The sequence below is a fragment of the Mesoplodon mirus genome (genome assembly GCF_964341445.2).
Source record: "Mesoplodon mirus genome assembly, chromosome: 5".
Taxonomy (NCBI): domain Eukaryota; kingdom Metazoa; phylum Chordata; class Mammalia; order Artiodactyla; family Ziphiidae; genus Mesoplodon; species Mesoplodon mirus.
The window spans coordinates 153,783,616-153,804,876 of NC_138980.1; the positions used below are offsets into that span (position 1 = coordinate 153,783,616).

At 38.3% G+C, this 21,261-nt stretch overlaps 2 protein-coding genes across 4 annotated transcripts in view; one reads left to right on the forward strand and one right to left on the reverse strand.

Moving 5' to 3' along the window:
* Positions 1-2,759, reverse strand: part of WDR70 (WD repeat domain 70) — a 315,980-nt gene extending 313,221 nt beyond the window's left edge. The window contains exons 1-3 of one of the 3 annotated variants that reach the window (XM_082623147.1): positions 2,626-2,746; positions 2,459-2,518; positions 305-388 (exon numbers count right to left, since the gene is read on the reverse strand). In XM_082623147.1, the coding sequence (XP_082479273.1) occupies positions 305-388; positions 2,459-2,518; positions 2,626-2,650 (169 nt within the window). In that variant the 5' untranslated portion in view covers positions 2,651-2,746. Of the gene's footprint in view, positions 1-304; positions 389-2,458; positions 2,525-2,625 lie in introns of all 3 variants that reach the window. The other 2 variants (XM_082623146.1, XM_082623148.1) reach the window with 2 other exon arrangements.
* A 3,210-nt stretch (positions 2,760-5,969) lies between these two features.
* Positions 5,970-21,261, forward strand: part of NUP155 (nucleoporin 155) — a 64,038-nt gene continuing 48,746 nt past the window's right edge. Inside the window, exons 1-5 of the mRNA XM_082623141.1 lie at positions 5,970-6,272; positions 8,874-9,011; positions 11,214-11,310; positions 13,950-14,020; positions 21,019-21,111. Of these exons, the coding sequence (XP_082479267.1) occupies positions 6,116-6,272; positions 8,874-9,011; positions 11,214-11,310; positions 13,950-14,020; positions 21,019-21,111 (556 nt within the window). The 5' untranslated portion in view covers positions 5,970-6,115. The remainder of the gene's footprint in view (positions 6,273-8,873; positions 9,012-11,213; positions 11,311-13,949; positions 14,021-21,018; positions 21,112-21,261) is intronic.

Genomic DNA, 21,261 nt, shown 5'->3' on the forward strand with positions numbered 1-21,261 from the left:
AAGAGGTAATAAAGAAACCACTATTCTGATTCTTATAAATTAATTTTGAATCCTTGTTTGTTCATAGCTCACAGTACTAAAAGATTTTAGCTCTCAGACCTTCTTATCCTGTTTAGATGCAACTTTGATCGTGTTTTAAAAAACGAAGACAAAAAAGCGTCTGCTTCCAAAGGAACCAGCACATATGGTCTTTTAACAATTTTGAAATTTTTTTCAGTCTTATAATTTTATAACTGGTAGGACACTGGTGTAAGCTGGATACAGTATTTAATCCTATAAAAGAGCAAGTAACTGAACTTCTTACCCAGTGTTTTCCGACTTCTTTCCACTGCTGTTCTTCGAGTTTGTTCAAACATTGCTTCCAAATCAAATGTGCGAGCTTTTTTCCCTAAAACAGAAATAAGTAGCAGACTATGATTTTCCTGAACTAAGTCGGCCAAACTTTAGGTACTAAATAAATACTTACTGACTGACCAATAACCACTTAAGTCTACCTAATTTATAGTGGGGCTACAAAATAACCATAAAATATCAATGAAGAAAGAGTTAACTTCCCAGGGAATTTTTAATTACAATCTCATCGCTAAATAACATTAACCAGCCAACTTTCCCATCCTCCTGTAATTCATCTAGACCCTACTCCTTGAAACTACAACACTGGTGTGCTAGGCAGAATAGACAATGTTCATATCCTAATCCCTGAAACCTGTGAATATATTACATTACAGGGTAAAAGGGACTCTGCAGATTAATTAAGGTTATGGACTTAAAAACTGGGAGATTATCCTGGCCAGCCCAATCTAATCACAGGAGCCATTACATGCAAAGATGCAGAATAGATATAGCAGAAGTCAGAGAGACCTCAAACTTGAGAAGAGCTGCAGTTCCTTTGAAGATGAAGGGGGCAAGAAGACAAGTAATGCAGGTATCTAAAAGAGCTAAGAAACTCCCACCAGACAGTCAATAAGGAAATAAGGAAACCACAAGGAACTGACATTCTGACAACCTGAATCTGCTTGGAAGCAATGTTGTATTTGCTTTTACTGCCTTTTTTTTTTTTAATAGTAATACCTATTCTGTGTTTGTTTGCCAGAATATGGTAAAAATGGCTTTCTTACACACTACTGACTTTGTTATAAACTGAAACCACCTTTCTGAACAGCATTATGACAATATATATCAAGAAGCTTTAAAAGCTATATGCCCAATTTTTTGTTACTTTTTAATATCTGTATTTTTTATCAAAGTAGTCCCTCTTTTAGATCTACCCTATGGAAATATGCATAAAACTCCTTTTACAAAAGGAGATAAAAGAGTTATTTATAAAAATGTTTATTTTAGTATTACTGATAAAAGAAACTATGTGGGATAAAGTTAAAAATATTACAAATTATAGCACTTCTATCTACTATTCAACCATTAAAAATCATGTTTTGGAAAAGCATTTTATAATATGGGAAAATCCTCAAAATATTAAGAATTAAACAAATTCTATATAATTAAGAATAATATAAAACTGTACATATATACGATCTTACAACAGGAAAAACTGGAAAACAAACTAACTTTTAAGTCTTGATTTCTAGATCATGAAATTATGAATGATTTTACTTTCTTCCTTCTTATTTATTGGGTTCTTTATATTTTCCTGCTATTTACATGTGCTCCTTTAGAAATTAGGGAGAAAGCTATTTAAAAGAACTGAAACAAAAATAAGTACCAAAATACTACAGAAGTATACAGTACTTTTGTAGCCATGACCACCTAGGAGATAGTAAATATGTTTTGTGGCTCAAGACATTACCAGAATAAATGAATGTATGAATGAACAAAAGAGAGACTGAAATGAAGATTCTGGAGTAGAAAACCTGGAATCAAAAAAGACTTACTAACCTACAAGGACCTACTGTATAGCACAGGGAACTATACTCAATATTTTGTAATAACCTAAAAGGGAAAAGAATATTCATATATAAGGGAATATATATAACTGAATCACTGTGCTGTACACCTAAAACTAACATGACATTATAAATCAACTATAACTTAATAAAAGATTTACTATTATAACATCACCTAATGGCCCATTTGTTGCCAAAAGGGCCACCTTATTACAGACCACAGTCAGTGGTTAGCGCTCAGTCTCAGGAGGCAAAGAGACAACTCCCTCCATCAACCAACACCCTCCACCGCGTGGGTCACAAAGCAATCTTTCTTTCCCACTAGCCTTCTCATAAGTGTCACCTGAGCTGGTCCCAAGAGACAGGCAGGAGTTAGAAAATGGATGGGGAAGACTGTGTCTAAAAATTGCAAGATAAACACATTAGAGCTGAAGTAATGAGAACTTAGCACTGCGGAAGGGGCGGAACACAGGTGACAGCTCGGGCCCCCCTTCCAACCTGCGGCTCTTAAAATCTCCGCAAAATGAAACGGGACCATGCCTAGGGCAGTCACTCACCGAACCCCGTGAAGCCCATGGTGACCGCCAGCTGCGGGTCCGGTCCTGATGCGTCTGAGCCTGTCACTGGGACAAGAGAAAAGAGAGAAGGCCTTGTTAGTGCGGCGCCCCCAGCGCCGCCGGCCCTGCCCGACCCACCCCGCCGGCGCTCGCCTCACTGAACCCACCGCCGCTGGGTCCGGGGCGCTCCATGGTCTGCCACCCGCGACGGAACCAGCAACACCCACAGCCCAAACAGCTGCTAAAGACTAGCGGTAAACCAGGCAGGAAGTATCGCCTCGGAGCGTCAGCCTCGCCGCCAAGGCCAAGAGCGGCGCCTTCCGCGGAGGGAAAGAGGCCTCCTAAGCAGCGCCGCCCTAGCGGGCTGGCGGAGTATAAGCGCCACAGAAGCTGGCTTCAAATTGAACCCACAGGAAGGGGAATAGTATCTGGAGTTTCTGTAACACTTTTTACTTTGTAAGACGTATTTATCGGGGCTTTCCTAGTGGCGCAGCGGCTAAGAATCCGCCAGCCAACTCGGCGAACATCGGCTCGAGCCCTGGTCTGGGAAGACTCCACATACCGCTGAGCAACTAAGCCCGTGTGCCACAGCTACTGAGCCTGCTCTGTAGAGCCCACGAGCCACAACTACTGAGCCCACGCGCCACACCTACTGAAGCCCACGTGCCTAGAGCCCGTGCTCCACAAGAGACGCGTTTACTGCCAAGGTGACACTTAATCCTCAGAAATCTAAAGATGGCTTCAAATTCCACGTCACAACTAACCACTAAGAGACTACCATTTGTTAAGTTTTGGTATGCTGTCAGAGAATATTCACAAGTGTCTAAAAAGGTTATTAAAATACTCCCATTTCCAGCTACATAACTCTGTGAGGCCCCCTTTTCTTCGTAGACTTCAACTAAACAAGTAACAACAAGAGATATGAAATCTGGTTATATCTTATTTAGCCAAACATTTAAGAGATCTGCAAAAATGTAAAATAACAGCATTCTTCTCACTAATGGTTTAGTTTTAGAAACTATGGCGATTTTTCATAAAATATGTGTTATTTATATAAACGAGGATTAGGCTTATTCTTTTAAATAAGTTATTTTTAAATTTCTCATTTTTATGAGATAGCAATTATTAACAAAAATAACCCTATGAAATAAAATTCATATTTTATCGCAAGACAAGAAAAATTCAAACACAAAAACATTTCTCTGCCTTTTGACCTCCTCTCTCCCCTCTACTGTGCATTGTGTATATGCATTTTGTATCAACCAAAGCTCCTCCATCAGCAGAAATACCTGCTCAACCATAAAGAGCAACATTCTCCTAGCATCAACAAGACAACTCCCTAAAAGATAACGTTCCTTCTTGATCTTGAAAGTGGCCAAGATGATGGTTAGAGCTGGATTGTGTAAACTGTCAGTAATACATCATTTAATGTACAGCCCTCTGTTTCGAAAAACATATAACTGTGTTTTGACTTCTAATGAGCGGAACAGTCCTTAGAGCTTTCTGAGATGTTGTTTTGGGTTATAATCCTCAGCTTGGCACAAATAAAATTTTCCATTTCTTTTTTAGATCGACTGATTAACTTTTTTTCAACAATCCACACAAAAACCAAACCTCTTTGGACTCCTTAATAATTTTTTTTTTTTTTTTTTTGCGGTACGCGGGCCTCTCACTGTTGCGGCCTCTCCCACTGCGGAGCAAAGGCTCCGGACGTGCAGGCTCAGTGGCCATGGCCCACGGGCCCAGCCGCTCGAGGGCATGTGGGATCCTCCCGGACCAGAGCACGAACCCGTGTCCCCTGCATCGGCAGGCGGACTCTCAACCACGGCACCCCCAGGGAAGCCCTCCTTAATAATTTTTAAAGGTATCAAAAGTTTTAGAATCTTTATTCTTGAGACGTCTTCAGCAAAATTTTCACATAAAGGTCTGGATGGTAAATATCTGAGGCTTTGAGTCCATGTGGTCTGTGTACCAACTATTCAACTCAACAGTTGCAGCTGAAAAGCAGCCACTGCAATATGTAAATGAATGGAGGGTCTTGGACTTAAGACCCTTGGAAATGCTGTTGCTGTGTGCAGGACTATTAGACCAGTATTGTTAGATATCCAATTTGTAGAGGTGAAAACTTTCTATTGTATTTTTTTTGTCTCAAATTAAAAACAAACCAACCCCGTGACAGACTGTCAGTTTTCAATCTGTAGTCTACCAAATAAAAGAAAATTGACAACTGGCGACCCCTCTGCCTATTTATCTACCGGTAATACAAATCTAATTTTTCTTGGTGTACTTGCTATGTCTTAAATTATATGTATAGATCTGTAATATCACAGTATTTTTAATATTCAGAAATTTAGTCAACCCTTTATTTGAGGCAGTAAAAAGCAATTCAAATAGCAAAAGACCACTTCAGAGCAATTCAGCTATTGATTTGCTAAACTATGAATATAATCGGAAGTAACTTAGGTGAGATTCTAAATAAGGACTAATTCTAAGTATTCTAAATAAGGACTGCTCTTTGAAGACTACTGCTTTGTTTTAACCACTCCAGCTGCCTTCTGCATGAAATGAAGCCCATCCTGCCTCTCCTCACTCATTTCTCTTACCCTTTTACTGCAGTTAATACATACCCCATAGACAAAATATGGTGATGCACACTGTTTTTTTTTTGCCTGTGTGTCCCTGCATAAAGCACCTGGAGAAGAGGAATGCTGTTTCAGTTTGATATTCCCTGCACAGGTACAATGCCTGACACAAATTCAGAATTCAGTTGCTGTAGAAAATGATATATTAAGTGGCCTACTCTATACCAGTCCCTCTACTATGTGCTGGGGATGAAGCAGTGAATAAGAACCACCTGCTTCCCCTCTGAAATGGGAAATAAAGCAAGGCATCAGGTCCCTGCACGCTGTGAAGATTCCATAAACATAATTTTTCACAGTAACGTACCACAAAGTCAAGTGGTAACGACACAGAAATAGAAAACCTGATGAATTTTAATTTACACCGAAGCCCATATTTCTAGTGAAATTTTGGTTTATATGTAAACTTTTTCTAACAAACAGCTACCAACTCCTATCCACTCTCAGAAGACAAGTTATTTGCAGCACCAAATTGACACGCATACTCAAAATAGTTGCAGTTGCCGGTTTCCGATCCCCGAAGCTCGAGGTACTCAGATCCAAGCGCGCGCTAAACCCACCAGAACCCGAGCAGCCTGCGCTGCCCCCGCACAACCGACTCCCACCCTCCCGGACCCCGCTCCTTCCTCCTCCCCACCCCTACCGACCCCGTCCCACCTCTCCCCTTCCCCAGTCCCTCCCCTTTCCCCTTCCTCCCTCCTTCCCTCCCTTCCTCCACTCCCACCACCGATCTCCCCCTCCCGCCCAGAACAACCAGCCAGCCCACTTCGAAGCACCTCCCGCTCACTAGCTCCACCCTCAACGTCCAGCCCCCTCTAACAGCTTCCTCTTCCCAGAGCCGAAAAACTGGCTTCAAATTCCCCGCCCCATGAACCAGAAGTGCGTCATGCACTGGCGCCGGGGCGCTTGTTTGGCGCGCGCGCCCTAAGCTTTGGGGCTGACCTAGCTTCTTGGATTTTTCTCTTATTTCTCCTCGCTTTTTGACTTTCTCCGGTCGCTGTTGTCTCCGATTTTCGATATGCCGTCTTCTTTGCTGGGCTCGGTAATGCCGGCCTCCACGTCGGCCGCAGCCCTGCAGGAAGCTTTGGAAAATGCGGGGCGGCTCATCGACCGTCAGTTGCAAGAAGACCGCATGTACCCGGACCTTTCCGATCTGCTCATGGTGTCTGCCCCAAGTGAGTGATCGTTGCCCAGTTGGTGACTGTTTCTCAACCCAAAAGACTCTCGTCTGACTCCCTAAATAGGTCCTTATCCGCAGGGTGAATCGGCGAAGATATCCTGAGATCTGGAACGCTGTTTGCTGCATTTTGAAGGGCGGAAAAGAGCCCATTTTCAATGTTTTTCCTTCTCTCACTTTCTTCGTTACAGGCACCTCAGGGGATAGGAATGAGGAGCAAGCCCCCATTTGAAGCAGAAAGAGGCAAAGTTTCCAACCTTAATGAGCTTCTCATGGCCTCCAAGTGTGTATCGCTAAGACCAGATGAGAAGGTTCACCTGATCCAATTCTCATTCTTGTTAATACCTCATATTAATGTTGGAGTAAAATTGAAGAGCATACGGAGTTAATTTGGAAATTTACTGTGTTCGCTCAGAGATATGCTTTGTTATGTATGGAGTTAATGTAATATGAAGGTGTTAAAGGTGTTAAAAAGAACTACCAGCGCAATGAAGGAAGGGAATAGGGAAATCAGCACTGATGATGGGTGAACACGGAGGGTAAAGCAGATTTTTGTGCCAACAAAGAGAGGTGTCCGTAAAATATTCTGTTTATCGGTTTTAAATTAAGGCCAGGCTCCTCAAGGCATATAGAATCACACAAGTTGCTAGAAAAAAAGTGACCCCCTTTGTGAGGTGGAAATTGGAGAAGAGTAAGTAAGATACAAACAAGATTTGGGGTAAGCAAGAACCAAGATAATCTAACCAGGTTAATCTGCAATGTAAACCTAAAAGACAGCTCTGACGATTTATAAAAAGTTATTAATTGACTTATAATCAGAGAAAAGACAGAAACAAAGCAAAGAGTATTTACTCCTGACAGCTACTTACCAGTGGGCTTGTCTTAAAAGAACTGAGTGGCCTATTAGCAGCTCTCATCCTGAATAGCACTCTTCCCTTTGTACTCCTTATTTCTGAAAGCAAGGTGTAAAAACAGTCCATACATTCTGGTCTTCTCATCATATCTGACCCCAGTCCAACCTATCCACCTTTACACACATGCACCTCTTCAACCAAATTTCCTTTCCCTCTTCCATCCTATTCTCGACTTCCTTGTTCCAGTTATACCAAATTTAACAGGTTTTCCATAAGAACCCCCTCTTCAGGATTTCATTTTACATGTACTCTTCATCATTTCTAGAATGTTCTTCTTTGCCTGACAAGCTATTCTTCCAGACTCCGTTAAATACCACATTCTCTGTGAAGGCTTTCTCAACCAGAAATAACTCTGGTGAGGTTTATATCCTCACCAGAGTTACTAACTCCATCCTTTGTGTTCCTGCTGCAGTTTAAGATGTGTAATGTTCTATTAAAATTATGTTTTAAGATTAAATGGAACGTCTGGGATTTGCTTCAAAAAATACATTAGGGAAAAAGTGGATAGTGACTGACATACGAAATATGACTGGGCATGTTACTGGTAATTTTTGAAACTGGATACTCAATACATAGGGATTGATTGCATTTGTTCTCTAGTTGTATAAATTTAAAAATTTTTCATAATACATTTAAAAATTTGTTTTATATGTCAGTTTCCCCCAACATCTTTGTACTTTAGAGAGGCTGAAAAGGTGCCTGAGTAAATAGTAATAGTAAATAGAACTAAAACACCTTGCTCAGGACTAGGAAGGACAGGCTGAATAGACCAGCCTGCTCTTGCCCTTAGTGTCTGGGCTTTAGAGGAAGAGAAGGTTGCCAGTTGAGAGCAGTTTATAGAGTAGTCTGATTCTCTCCCACTCCCCCCCGCCATAAAATATTGCTTTTGTGGTATTACAGGCATACCTCATCTTATTGTGCTTTGTTTTATTGCGCTTTGCAGATACTGGTTTTTTTAACAGTAGGTTGGTGGCACCCCTGCCTTGTCAGGTGACAGCATTTTTTAGTAATATTTTTTAAATTAAGGTGTGTACATTGTTTTTTTTAGACATAATGCTGTTGCACTCTTAGACGTCAGTATAGTGTAAACATAACTTTTACATGCACCGGAAAACCAAAAAATTTAGTGACTCGCTTCTGGGCATGTTCATTTTATTGCAGTGGTCTGGAACCAAACCCACAACATATCTGAGGTATGCCTTTATTTGTATATTGGTCTGAGGGTGGGGGGTGGATACATAATGGGAAAAGGCATGGATTGTTTTAATCTTTAAATTTTTAAGTGGGAAAGGAAATGCTGTATTTTCCCCAGTCAGTATTTTGTTTGTCCACAGTTGTTTTTATCTGAGAATAACAAAGCGGTTTTATAATTTTTTTCCCATTTCAGATTAGTAAAATAGTAGGAAAACACTATAAATTATTGAACTAAACATTTCTCTTCTTATGGAGAAAGTCTTTGTGAAAGATAACCTTCTGTTCAGTGTTGAAACCAGTAATTGCACCCCATCTTAACATTGGAATTTCTCAGGCCTCCTTTGTGTCAGATCAGAACTACTTTATTCTCCGTATACCTTTAGAACCAGATGCACAATTTTTTTGTAGCTTGCAATACTTCTGTATGCCCATTTGATGCCCAATACATTATTATTTTAAATAAATGCTTTATTTTATTTTATTTTTTGTAGATAATTCCACTGTTTCTGGCATGTCAGATATGGATTATCCTCTACAAGGACCTGGTTTGCTGTCAGTTCCCAACCTGCCAGAGATCAGTTCCATTCGAAGAGTTCCTCTTCCACCTGAACTTGTTGAACAGTTTGGCCGTATCCTATTACTTTGTGTTTAACTCTTTAAAAAATTTAAAAATTGGTATTCTCATTATTATAATTCTAGTTTTGTGTTTAATTAGCACATTGTGTATAAGTTCATATAAGGTTTTATTTAAAGTACATTTTAAGTATGTGGGTAGTTTGCCATGTGCCTAGAAAATGTCATGTAAAATTGAATGTTGAAAATTGAGTCACATTTTAATTGTTTGGGGACATTGAGGAGAATAAATTGTTTACAAGCAACTCTGCATTTTTGAATGACATATAGCAAGGCATTACTTTCCAATTAAGTGCTATACAGGGAATTTTTTACTACCACTCTTCTTCAGTTCAAAGACCCATGATTTTTGTTTTTATTTTTTCCTGTATGTTAACATTTTAAAACTGGGAAGTGGCTCTGAAAATGTTTAAAATAAAACTGCTAGGTATTCTCTCCTAGAAATACCCCCCAAAAAGTTTTGGTGGTTTTTTTTTTTTTTTTTTTTTTTTGTGGTACGCGAGCCTCTCACTGTTGTGGCCTCTCCCGTTGTGGAGCACAAGCTCCGGACGCACAGGCTCAGTGGCCGTGGCTCACGGGCCCAGCCGCTCCACGGCATGTGGGATCCTCCCGGGCTGGGGCACGAACCCGTGTCCCCTGCATTGGCAGGCGGACTCTCAACCACTGCGCCACCAGGGAAGCCCCAGTTTTGGTGTGTTTTTACACTTACTGGTGTCTTAGAGTTGAAGTTTATAATTTATTGTATTTCTAAGGATTACAGTAAGAATCTGTATCTAAAGGTATAAGAAACTGAAGTATTGATACTAATGCCATCTTCATAGACTGAGAAGTTAGAGGAGTTTTCTTATCCTCTAAAAATAAGATTTTATTTGTTTTTCTTAAAGTGTGGCATACCCTATAAAAGGACTATATATATATATATTTTTTTATTAGTTTCTGCTTTATAACAAAGTGAATCAGTCATACATATACATCTGTTCCCACATCCCTTCCCTCTTGCGTCTCCCTCCCTCCCACCCTCCCTATCCCACCCCTCCTGGCAGGACTATATTTATAGTTCTTTGCTAGGAAGCTTTTATAAAAATCAGTCTGTAATTCTCATAATAAAGACATCAAGATGCTATATAAAAATTTAATCTGACTTTTAAAAGTATGTTAATCTGTTGCGGGTAAAGGGCTTCATATTTCAATACAGTGTGATTTAGAAAAAAAAATGAAAAATTAGGGAAAATGCTTGTAAAAGAAATAGAAAAACTAGTAAAATCTAATCTATATTTTCATTGTTTCTCTGAGACTTTGTAAAATAGTGTTATTAAATAAATAATACACCTTATCATATACTCTACCATTGCTTAGTTTCTTAATATTCTTTAATTCTCTGATAATACTATACTATCTACAAGGGATATTTCTTTAATTCGGAAATTATTTTGTTTTCACAATTGTTTCCTTATAATTACGTAAATAATTCTTTGTCTATTTTTCAGTTTATACAAGGCTTGTAGATTGTCACCTGGCTGTGACTTTAGCATGCCGACTGTTTTTCTTTGTTTTTTCTTTTTTTATAAATTTATTTATTTTTATTTTTGGCTGCGTTGGGTCTTTGTTGCTGGGTGCAGGCTTTCTCTGCTTGTGGCGAGCGGGGGCTTCTCTTGTTGCAGAGCACGGGCTCTAGACTTGCAGGCTTCGGTAGTTGTGGCGCACGGGCTTCGTTGCTCCGCGACATGTGGGATCTTCCTGGACCAGGGATCGAACCCGTGTCCCCTGCATTGGCAGGCGGATTCTCATTCACTGCACCACCAGAGAAGTCCCTGTTTTTTGGGTTTTTTTGTTTTTTTTTATCACTCTTTTATACCATTGGAAAAACTGGTCCAGTGAAACAGTTTATACTGTTAAAGTCCAATGGTATTACTCAGAATCAATATTTTTTTGTTAGTAATGGCAAAAACATTACATTTGTTATTTAGAGTACATTTTAAATGGTCAGATAGCTTTATTTAGAAATTATAATAAATATTTTTGTCATACACTATGGCTTTCATTAAACTCATTGGAAATAAAGATATTTCATTTGCTCTTTTGATTGAAGAGTGAATAAGTCATGATTTTTTAATCATACATTTTAAATCAAATCTTTTGAAACAAGTTTAAGAAAGGTGGGATTGAAATCTTTCTACCTTACATCCATACTACCTCAGATATGCAGTGTAACTGCATGATGGGCGTGTTCCCTCCTATCAGTAGAGCTTGGCTCACAATCGACAGTGACATATTCATGTGGAACTACGAAGATGGGTATGTATTTATGACTGGTTTGCTTTAGCATGATTAGAATTTAAATTATCTTTATTACAACTAGTATTCTACTCATTAAAAGCCGCCTGGTTTATCTTTCATTCTTCTAACATCCGGGTCAGTGCTTCTCAGTATACGTAGCAACCTGGGGATGGGGTTAAAATGTGGATTATGTTTTAGTCATTAAGGCTCAGGAGTCTGCATTTGTAAAAAGCTCCCAGGTGATGCTGGGGATCTGGGTACCACTCTGAGTAGCAGCAGTCTTATTTCCCAAACTCCTATAATAATGATAGTCTATCAGTAATTCTTTGAGGGACGGTTTGAGATTTTTAAAGACCTCTGTTTTTCCTGCATATCATGGAGTGGGAGGATGTTTACTGAAGTATCTTAACAGTTTTGTTATTCTGTGGGCTTGACCTTGTGTAAATTAAATTTGTATAAAAGAGTCTGAGTGAAGTCCGAAGGCATTCTTGCTTAAATAAAGTTTATTGATCTGATGAACTTACTCTTGGCTATTTGGAGAAAAATTTTACCTTCCAGTTCTCCATCATATTATCTTTAGGTGAGGGGTGAGATAACCAGAGGAAGATCCATATTAAGATGCTACTCTTGCTCCTGAGTAATTAACATACTTGTTAGAAACATACAGTGTCATTGAATCAAAATTGACACTATATGAGAACTTGTAGCTTAAACCATTTTTGTTTGCTGCTTTTTTTTTAATTAGAAATTTTCCTAGCTATTTTTATTGTTGAAATGGTAGTCATAATAATAGTGATATAAGGTTGTGATTGTTCTTCAAGTATCATAAACGTTGCCCCAGTTTGTTATATTACACATAACATATTCATTTTTATACTAAAGAGTAGAACCTGTTCATTTAGGCATTGATCTCTTCAAGAAAACCTAATACAAGAAAATTACAAAATGGATAAATGTGAGAATAATTTCATTGAAAAGGGTTTTCACTTCAATGAAATTTTTATATTTCCATTGACTTCTAACTTATTCATTTAACAACCACATTGAGCTTATCATGTATCAGACACTTTTTGTGCTTGAACAGTACTGAATAAACATAGTCCCTGCCCACATGGAAAGTGTGGTTCAACCTTATTGAGTGTTCAAACTAAACTCATTTAAAGAAAAATTATTTGAACATTGTGTTTATTGAAAAAAATCAAGACACAGGTACTGGATATAAATCTTTACTTCCTAAATTCAATTCTGTAAAAACCTTAGCCTTAATTTCAGTTATTCCGATAGCTTTCTATTATAAATCCCAATTCCATCTGGATGATAGAAACATAATGTTGTTCAACTCACTGTTCTCTAATCCCCAGCTCTCCCAATATTGTTCTTAGTTCTGGGGGCTGTGTCAGTTGTTGAAGGAGCCTGTGTAATTCCACAGCATTGGGAAAATGGGGAAACCTGGCCCCACGTAGGTTGCCATGTAGGTGTTTTCTGTCCACTTGTGTGGCCCTTTGCAGGACAACCAGAAGTTTTCCTCAAAGTCTGGATCATTTTTTTTCTTGGTATTTATCCTGCTTGCTGTTCTCTGAGTTTATTGGATCTAGATTTGAAGTCTTTGTTATTTTTGAAAATTTTTCAACCATTGTCTTACTAAAGTATTTGTTCTTTCCTGTTCTCTTCCTTTCTCTTCTGAGATTTGTTATGCTTTTGTTAGACTGCTTGATGTTTTCCAACAAATTTTGGATGCTCTGTTTGGATGCTCCACTCCTTTTTCTCTTTTTATTTCAATTTGGACAATTTCTATTGACCTTTAACTTCATGTTTACTGATTCTTTCCTCAAGTCTACTGAAAAGTCCATATAAGACATTCTTTGTGCTGTGCTTTTTATTTCTAACATTTTCACTGGCTTATTTCTAATTATTTTCATTGCTCTGCTGAAATTCCTTACCTGTTTATACATATTGCTCATGTTTTTTATTAGAGCCTATACTATATTGATTATATTTATTTTAAATTTCCTGTCTGATAGTTCAGACATCTGACTCTGGTTCTGTTGATTGCTTTGTTTCTTGACATTGGGGCTTTTTTTTGCTTGCTTTTTTGCTCATGTTTTGTTACTCAAAACCAGACACCATGTATAGGACAGTGAATACTGCAATAAATACCCTTTATCCTTAGAAATGGGCATGTCTCTTCCTTTGCTGGAGCTTAGCAGGTAGGCCTTTACTGTGAGGGAGTTGACTTTTTCCAAGTCAGGAGTTAAGCCGAGTGGTTTTGTTGTTGCAGTGGTTACCTTCAGTGGACCACAGGTTTCAAATTCCTTTAGAATTATTTTGCACTTGGCGTACAGACTGGGTTGATGGATTTTTTCTCAGTGTTCCTGTTTCTCCCCCAGCAATAGGCTCTCCCTGTGAGCCTGTTCTGAGAGGGTCCTCTTGCCCCTGCCGCAGCAGTAGATTGTTGTTATTGAGACTTGCAACCTGGTGGGGGGATGTTTGGAATGGGGACCAGCATTCCCCTTTTTCCTGGTTTATGCTTAGCCTTAGGTAGGGCTGTGTGCCTGAGTCTTGGAACTAAAACAGTTTTTTATATTCCATAGTCTTGAAGAACATTATAAAACTTTTTCCTTTACATGTATAACATGTTTTTCTTCAACTGTTGACAGAGGAGACCTTGCCTATTTTGATGGACTTAATGAGACTATTCTTGCTGTGGGGCTTGTGAAACCAAAAGCTGGTAAGAAATAAAAATATAAAGATTAAATTATGTTTGTACATAAGATTCCAAATGTTTTAGGACTAAATGATATCATATTTTAAGTAATTAAATTTCCTATTGAAGTTTTGTTCTAAATTACTTTTAATTAGAAATATAAAAAGTGATTAGGAATATTTAACAATTTACTCACCTTATGGTATAAGTGAGTCTGCCTTTAAAATTGTTAAACTATAATTCTTGAATTTTATCTTGCTTTTTCTTAGTTTTTCTTGATTTACCTAAAGTTTTTTGCATTATACATTTTTCACTAATTACTGAATTTAATGTTAAAACCATTTTTGTCTCTGTATTTTTTTAGTCCTGATAGCCCATGGAAGTGAGAATAGAGTTCAGAATAAATCCTAAGAGAAGTCACGAGCATTGTTTAACTTACAATTTCAACTTCAGTACACTAGATCTTTTATCATAGCCACTGATAAGCAGAATTGATTGATTTAAATTTAATATACATCCCTTGAAAGCAACTTCCTACAAGAGGAAATAATAGATGAAATTTACTTGTTTACAAGGCCTAAATAGGAATTTTGAAGGTCACAGCCATTCTGAAATTATACTAATTCACATAAATATAAACATGCAGTTTTGTTTTGTTTTGTTTTTTTTGCGGTACGCGGGCCTCTCACCGTTGTGGCCTCTCCCATTGCGGAGCACAGGCTCCGGACGCGCAGGCTCAGCGGCTATGGCTCACGGGCCCAGCCGCTCCGCGGCATGTGGGATCCTCCCAGACCGGGGCACGAACCCGTGTCCCCTGCATCGGCAGGCGGACTCTCAACCACTGCGCCACCAGGGAAGCCCCAACATGCAGTTTTATACACTGTTTTTATGTGATTGCATTGGAAATGTATTTCCTTTACATAGAATTTTAAAGCAGTCTTTACCCAGTTGTATGTTTCTCTATCTTGTTCCTTAATTTAAAAGTTTATTCATATACACATCAACACCTGTTCATGCTCTCTATCATAATAAATATTGATTGTCCGTCTGAAACAAATAGTAAAATTTTGTTGTATTCAAATGTAAATTTCAGTACAGAATTGAAATGGCATAGTCTTTGATTTGGCAGCAAAGGTGTTATCTTTGATAAGTTTTCATAAAGCTCAAGCTTTTTAAAATCAAATCCTGAAATATCAGGTATATTTTGAGGTCATTAAGTAGAAGGTCTGCACCTTCAGCTTTATTGACTTGAACCTTGAAACAAACAATTGTGGCCTTTGTGCCCCTTGGTATTCATCAGTGAAAGTAAAACCAAGTGATAATAGGAGCTTTGTTGAATTTTCTGACATTTAACACCCAAACGTATACATATAAAGAGATGTCCATTATCATAAGATAAGATATATTTCCTTTTATTCTTATCAGTGACACTATTTTTGGATGTTATAACATGAAGAGAGTCATAATTACACATAGCATCTCATACCACTCTTTAAAGTTAAATGATACCTTAGAGTGAATTAACATTTAAAAATTTTGTTCTTGGTTTCATGCCCTCTCCGAAACTGTAAATTTTCCAGCTTTGGTACATAAACTCATTTGATCTATAAACTCATTTCTGTGTCTATGAATTTGACTATTCCAGGAACTTCATATAAGTGGAATTATATAGTATTATCTTTTTGTGACTGGCTTGTTTCACCTAGTATGATGTCCTCAAGGTTCATCGCTATTGTAGGATATGTCAGAATTTCCTTTTTTTTTAAGTTCTAGTAATATTCCATGTATATACATACCACATTTGGTTTATCCATTTATCTGTTGATGGTCGCTTGAGTTGTTTCCACCATTTGGGTATTGTGAATAATGCTATGAACATGAGTATACAAATAGAAATTTTTATATTGTAGTAAACCTGAACTGTTTTGTAATGTAACACTGATTTTATTTTTCTTTATTTTTTAAAAAATCTTTATTGGAGTATAATTGCTTTACAATGGTGTGTTAGTTTCTACTTTATAACAAAGTGAATCAGCTATGCATATACGTATATCCCCATATCTCCTCCCTCTTGCGTCTCCCTCCCACCCTCCCTAGACCACCCCTCTAGGTAGTCACAGAGCACCGAGCTAATATCCCTGTGCTATGCGGCTGCTTCCCACTAGCTATCTGTTTTACGTTTGGTAGTGTATATATGTCCATGCCACTCTCTCACTTCGTCCCAGCTTACCCTTGCCCCTCCCCATGTCCTCAAGTCCATTCTCTACGACTGCATCTTTATTCCTGTCCTGCCCCTAGGTTCCTCAGAACCATTTTTTTTTAAGATTCCGTATATATGTGTTAGCATACAGTATTTGTTTTTCTCTTTCTGACTTACTTCACTCTGTATGACAGTCTCTAAGTCCATCCACCTCACTACAAATAACTCAGTTACGTTTCTTTTTATGGCTGAGTAATATTCCATTGTATACATGTGCCATATCTTCTTTTTTTTTTCTTTAACATCTTTATTGGAGTATAATTGCTTTACAGTGTTGTGTCAGTTTCTGCTGTATAACAAAGTGAATCACCTATATGTATACGTATATCCCTGTATCCCCTCCCTCTTGTGTCTCCCTCCCACCCTCCCTATCCCACCCCTCTAGGTGGTCACAAAGCACCAAGCTGATCTCTCTGTGCAATGCAGCTGCTTCCCACTAGTTATCTATGTTACATTTGCCTACCCATTTTTTCTTTTAACATCTTCATTGGAGTATAATTGCTTTACAATGGTGTGTTAGTTTCTGCTTTATAACAAAGTGAATCGGCTATACATATACATATGTTCCCATATCTCTTCCCTCTTGCGTCTCCCTCCCTCCCACCCTCCCTATCCCACCCCTCTTGGTGGTCACAAAGCACTGAGCTGATCTCCCTGTGTTATGCGGCTGCTTCCCACTAGCTGTCTATTTTACATTTGGTAGTGTATATATGTCCACGCCACCCTCTCACTCCGTCCCAGCTTACCCTTCCCCCTCCCCGTGTCCTCAAGTCCATTCTCTAGTAGGTCTGCATCTTTATTCCCGTCCTGCCCCGAGGTTCTTCATGACCTTTTTTTTTTTTTTTTAGATTCCATATATATGTGTCAGCATACGGTATTTGTTTTTCTCTTTCTGACTTCACTCTGTATGATAGTCTCTAGGTCCATCCACCTCACTACAAGTAACTAATTTCGTTTCTTTTTATGACTGAGTAATATTCCATTGTATATATGTGCCACATCTTCTTTATCCATTCATCTGCTGATGGACACCTAGGTTGCTTCCATGTCCTGGCTATTGTAAAGAGAGCTGCAATGAACATTGTTGTCCATGATTCTTTTTGAGTTACGGTTTTCTCTTTTTGAATTATGGTCCAGTAGTGGGATTGCTGGGTCGTATGGTAGTTCTATTTTTAGTTTTTTAAGGAACCTCCATACTGTTCTCCCTAGTGGCTGTATCAATTTACATTCCCACCAACAGTGCAAGAGGGTTCCCTTTTCTCCACACCCTGTCCAGCATTTATTGTTTGTAGATTTTTTAATGACCGCCATTCTGACCAGTGTGCGGTGATACCTCATTATAGTTTGGATTTGCATTTCTCTAATGATTAGTGATGTTGAGCATCCTTTCATGTGTTTGTTGACAATCTGTATATCTTCTTTGGAGAAATGTCTGTTTAGGTCTTCTGCCCATTTTTGGTTTGGGTTGTTTGTTTTTTTTTTGATATTGAGCTGCATGAGCTGCTTATAAATTTTGGAGATTAATCCTCTGTCAGTTTCTTCATTTGCAAATATTTTCTCCCATACTGAGGGTTGTGTTTTCGTCCTGTTTATGGTTTCCTTTGCTGTGCAAAAGCTTTTAAGTTTCATTAGGTCCCATTTGTTTATTTTTGTTTTTATTTCCATTTCTCTAGGAGGTGGGTCAAAAGGATCTTGCTGTGATTTATGTCATAGAGTGTTCTGCCTAGGTTTTCCTCTAAGAGTTTGACAGTGTCTGGCCTTACATTTAGATCTTTAATCCATTTGGAGTTTATTTTTGTGTATGGTGTTAGGGAGTGTTCTAATTTCATTCTTTTACACGTAGCTGTCCAGTTTTCCCAGCACCACTTACTGAAGAGGCTGTCTTTTCTCCTTTGTATATTCTTACTTCCTTTATCAACGATAAGGTGACCATAGGTGCATGGGTTTATCTCTGGGCTTTCTGTCCTGTTCCACTGATCTTTATTTCTGTTTTTGTGCCAGTACCATACTGTCTTGATTACTGTAGCTTTGTAGTGTAGTCTGAAGTCCAGGAGCCTGATTCCTCCAGCTCTGTTTTTCTTTCTCAAGATTGCTTTGGCTATGCAGGGTCTTTTGTGTTTCCATACAAATTGTGAAATTGTTTGTTCTAGTTCTGTGAAAAATGCCATTGGTAGTTTGATAGGGATTGCATTGGATCTGTAGATTGCTTTGTGTAGTATAGTCATTTTCACAACGTTGATTCTTCCAATCCAAGAACATGGTATATCTCTCCATCTTTTGTTTCATCTTTAATTTCTTTCATCATTGTCTTATAGTTTTCTGCATACAGGTCTTTTGTCTCCTTAGGTAGGTTTATTCCTAGGTATTCTATTCTTTTTGTTGCAGTGGTAAATAGGAGTGTTTCCATAATTTCTCTTTCAGATTTTTCAGTATTAGTGTATAGGAATGCAAGAGTTTTCTGTGCATTACTTTTGTATCCTGCTACTTTACCAAATTCATTAATTAGCTCTAGTAGTTTTCTGGTAGCATCTTTAGGATTCTCTGTGTATAGTATCATGTCATCTGCAAACAGTGACAGCTTTACTTTTTCTTTTCTGACTTGGATTCCTTTTATTTCTTTTTCTTCTCTGATTGCTGTGGCTAAAAATTCCCAAATTATGTTGAATAGTAGTGGTGAGATTGGACAGCCTTGTCTTGTTCCTGGTCTTAGAGGAAATGGTTTCATTTTTTTACCATTTAGAATGATGTTGGCTATGGGTTTGTCATATATGACCTTTATTATGTTGAGGTAAGTTCCCTCTGTGCCCACTTTCTGGAGAGTTGTGTTTTTTTGGTTTGTTTTTTGTTTTTTGTTTTTTTTTGCGGTACGCAGGCCTCTCACTGTTGTGGCCTCTCCCATTGTGGAGCACAGGCTCCGGACGCGCAGGCTCAGCAACCATGGCTCATGGACCCAGCCGCTCAGTGGCATGTGGGGTCTTCCTGGACCGGGGCACAAACCTGTGTCCCCTGCATCAGCAGGCGGACTCTCAACCACTGCGCCACCACGGAAGCCCTGGAGAGTTTTTAATCATAAATGGGTGTTGAATTTTGTCGAAAGCTTTTTGTGCATCTATTGAGATGATCATATGGTTTTTCTCCTTCAATTTGTTAATATGGTTTATCACACTGATTGATTTGCGTATATTGAAGAATCCTTGCATTCTTGGGATGAACCCCACTTGATTATGGTGTATGATCCTTTTAATGTGCTGTTGGATTCTGTTTGCTAGTACTTTGTTGAGGATTTTTGCATCTATGTTCATCAGAGATATTGGCCTGTAGTTTTCTTTTTTTGTGACATCTTTGTCTGGTTTTAGTATCAGGTTGATGGTGGCCTTGTAGAATGAGTTTGGGAGTGTTCCTTCCTCTTACATTTTGGAAGAGTTTGAGAAGAATAGGTGTTAGCTCTTCTCTAAATATTTGATAGAATTCCCCTGTGAAGACATCTGGTCCTGGGCTTTTGTTTGCTGGAAGATTTTTAGTCACAGTCTCAATTTCAGTGCTTGTGATTGGTTTGTTTATATTTTCTGTTTTTTCCTGGATCAGTCTCGGAAGGTTGTGCTTTTCTAAGAATTTGTCCATTTCTTCCAGGTTGTCCACTTTATTGGCATATAGTTGCTTGTAGTAATCTTTCATGATCCTGTGTATTTCTGCAGTGTCAGGTTTTACTTCTCCTTTTTCATTTCTAATTCTATTGATTTGAATCTTCTGCCTTTTTTTCTTGATGAGTCTGGATAATGGTTTATCAATTTTGTTTATCTTCTCAAAGAAGCAGCTTTAGTTTTATTGATCTTTGATATTGTTTCATTCATTTCTTTTTCATTTATTTCTGATCTGATCTTTATGATTTTTTTCCTTCTGCTAACTTTGGGGGATTTTTGTTCTTCTTTCTCTCATTGTTTTCGGTATAAGATTAGGTTGTTTATTTAAGATGTTTCTTGTTTCTTAAGATAGGATTGTATTGCTATAAACTTCCCTCTTAGAACTTCTTTTGCTGTATTGCATAGGTTTTGGGTCGTCCTGTTTTCATTGTCATTTGTTTCTAGGTGTTTTTTTATTTCCTCTTTGATTTCTTCAGTGATTTCTTGTTTATTAAGTAGTGTATTGTTTAGCCTCCATGTGTTTGTGTTTTTTCCAGTTTTTTTTTTCCTGTAATTGATATCTGGTCTCATACCATTGTGGTCGGAAAAGATACTTGATACAATTTCGATTTTCTTAAATTTAACAAGGCTTGATTTGTGACCCAAGATATGATCTCTCTTGGAGAATGTTCCATGAGCACTTGAGAAGAAAGTGTATTCTGTTGTTTTTGGATGGAATGTCCTATAACTATCAATTAAGTCCATCTTGTTTAATGTATCATTTAAAGCTTGTGTTTCCTTATTTATTTTCATTTTGGATGATCTGTCCATTGGTGAAAGTGGGGTGTTAAAGTCCCCTACTATGATTGTTGTAACACTGATTTTAAATGTCATTAAATACTGAAGTGTTTGTGTCTAAGATTTGGGTTTCTTGTTTGTTTGGTTGGTTTTTTACTAGTATCTACTTATTTAAATGATCAAAAGTGGTAATGTTTTAACATCAACATTAACTTAATTAGCTTCACACTTTTCATATGCTGGTTAACCCATAGCTCATATTAAAGGTAACCATATTCTGTTAATGCTTAAATGATGAGTGTTTTCCAGAAAATAGTGCCTAACTCATGTTTACTTTATCTTAGGCATCTTTCAACCTCACGTACGACATCTTCTGGTTTTGGCAACCCCTGTGGATATAGTGATTCTTGGACTCAGTTATACTAATTTGCAAACAGGTATAGCAACCCGCATGTGTCGTGGGGGTTTGGGGGGTTTTTTTTTTGGCCACATCCTGCATAGCATGTGGAACTTCCCCAACCAGGGATGGAACCCGAACCCCCTGCAGTGGAAGTGCGGAGTCTTAACCACTGGACCACCAGGGAAGT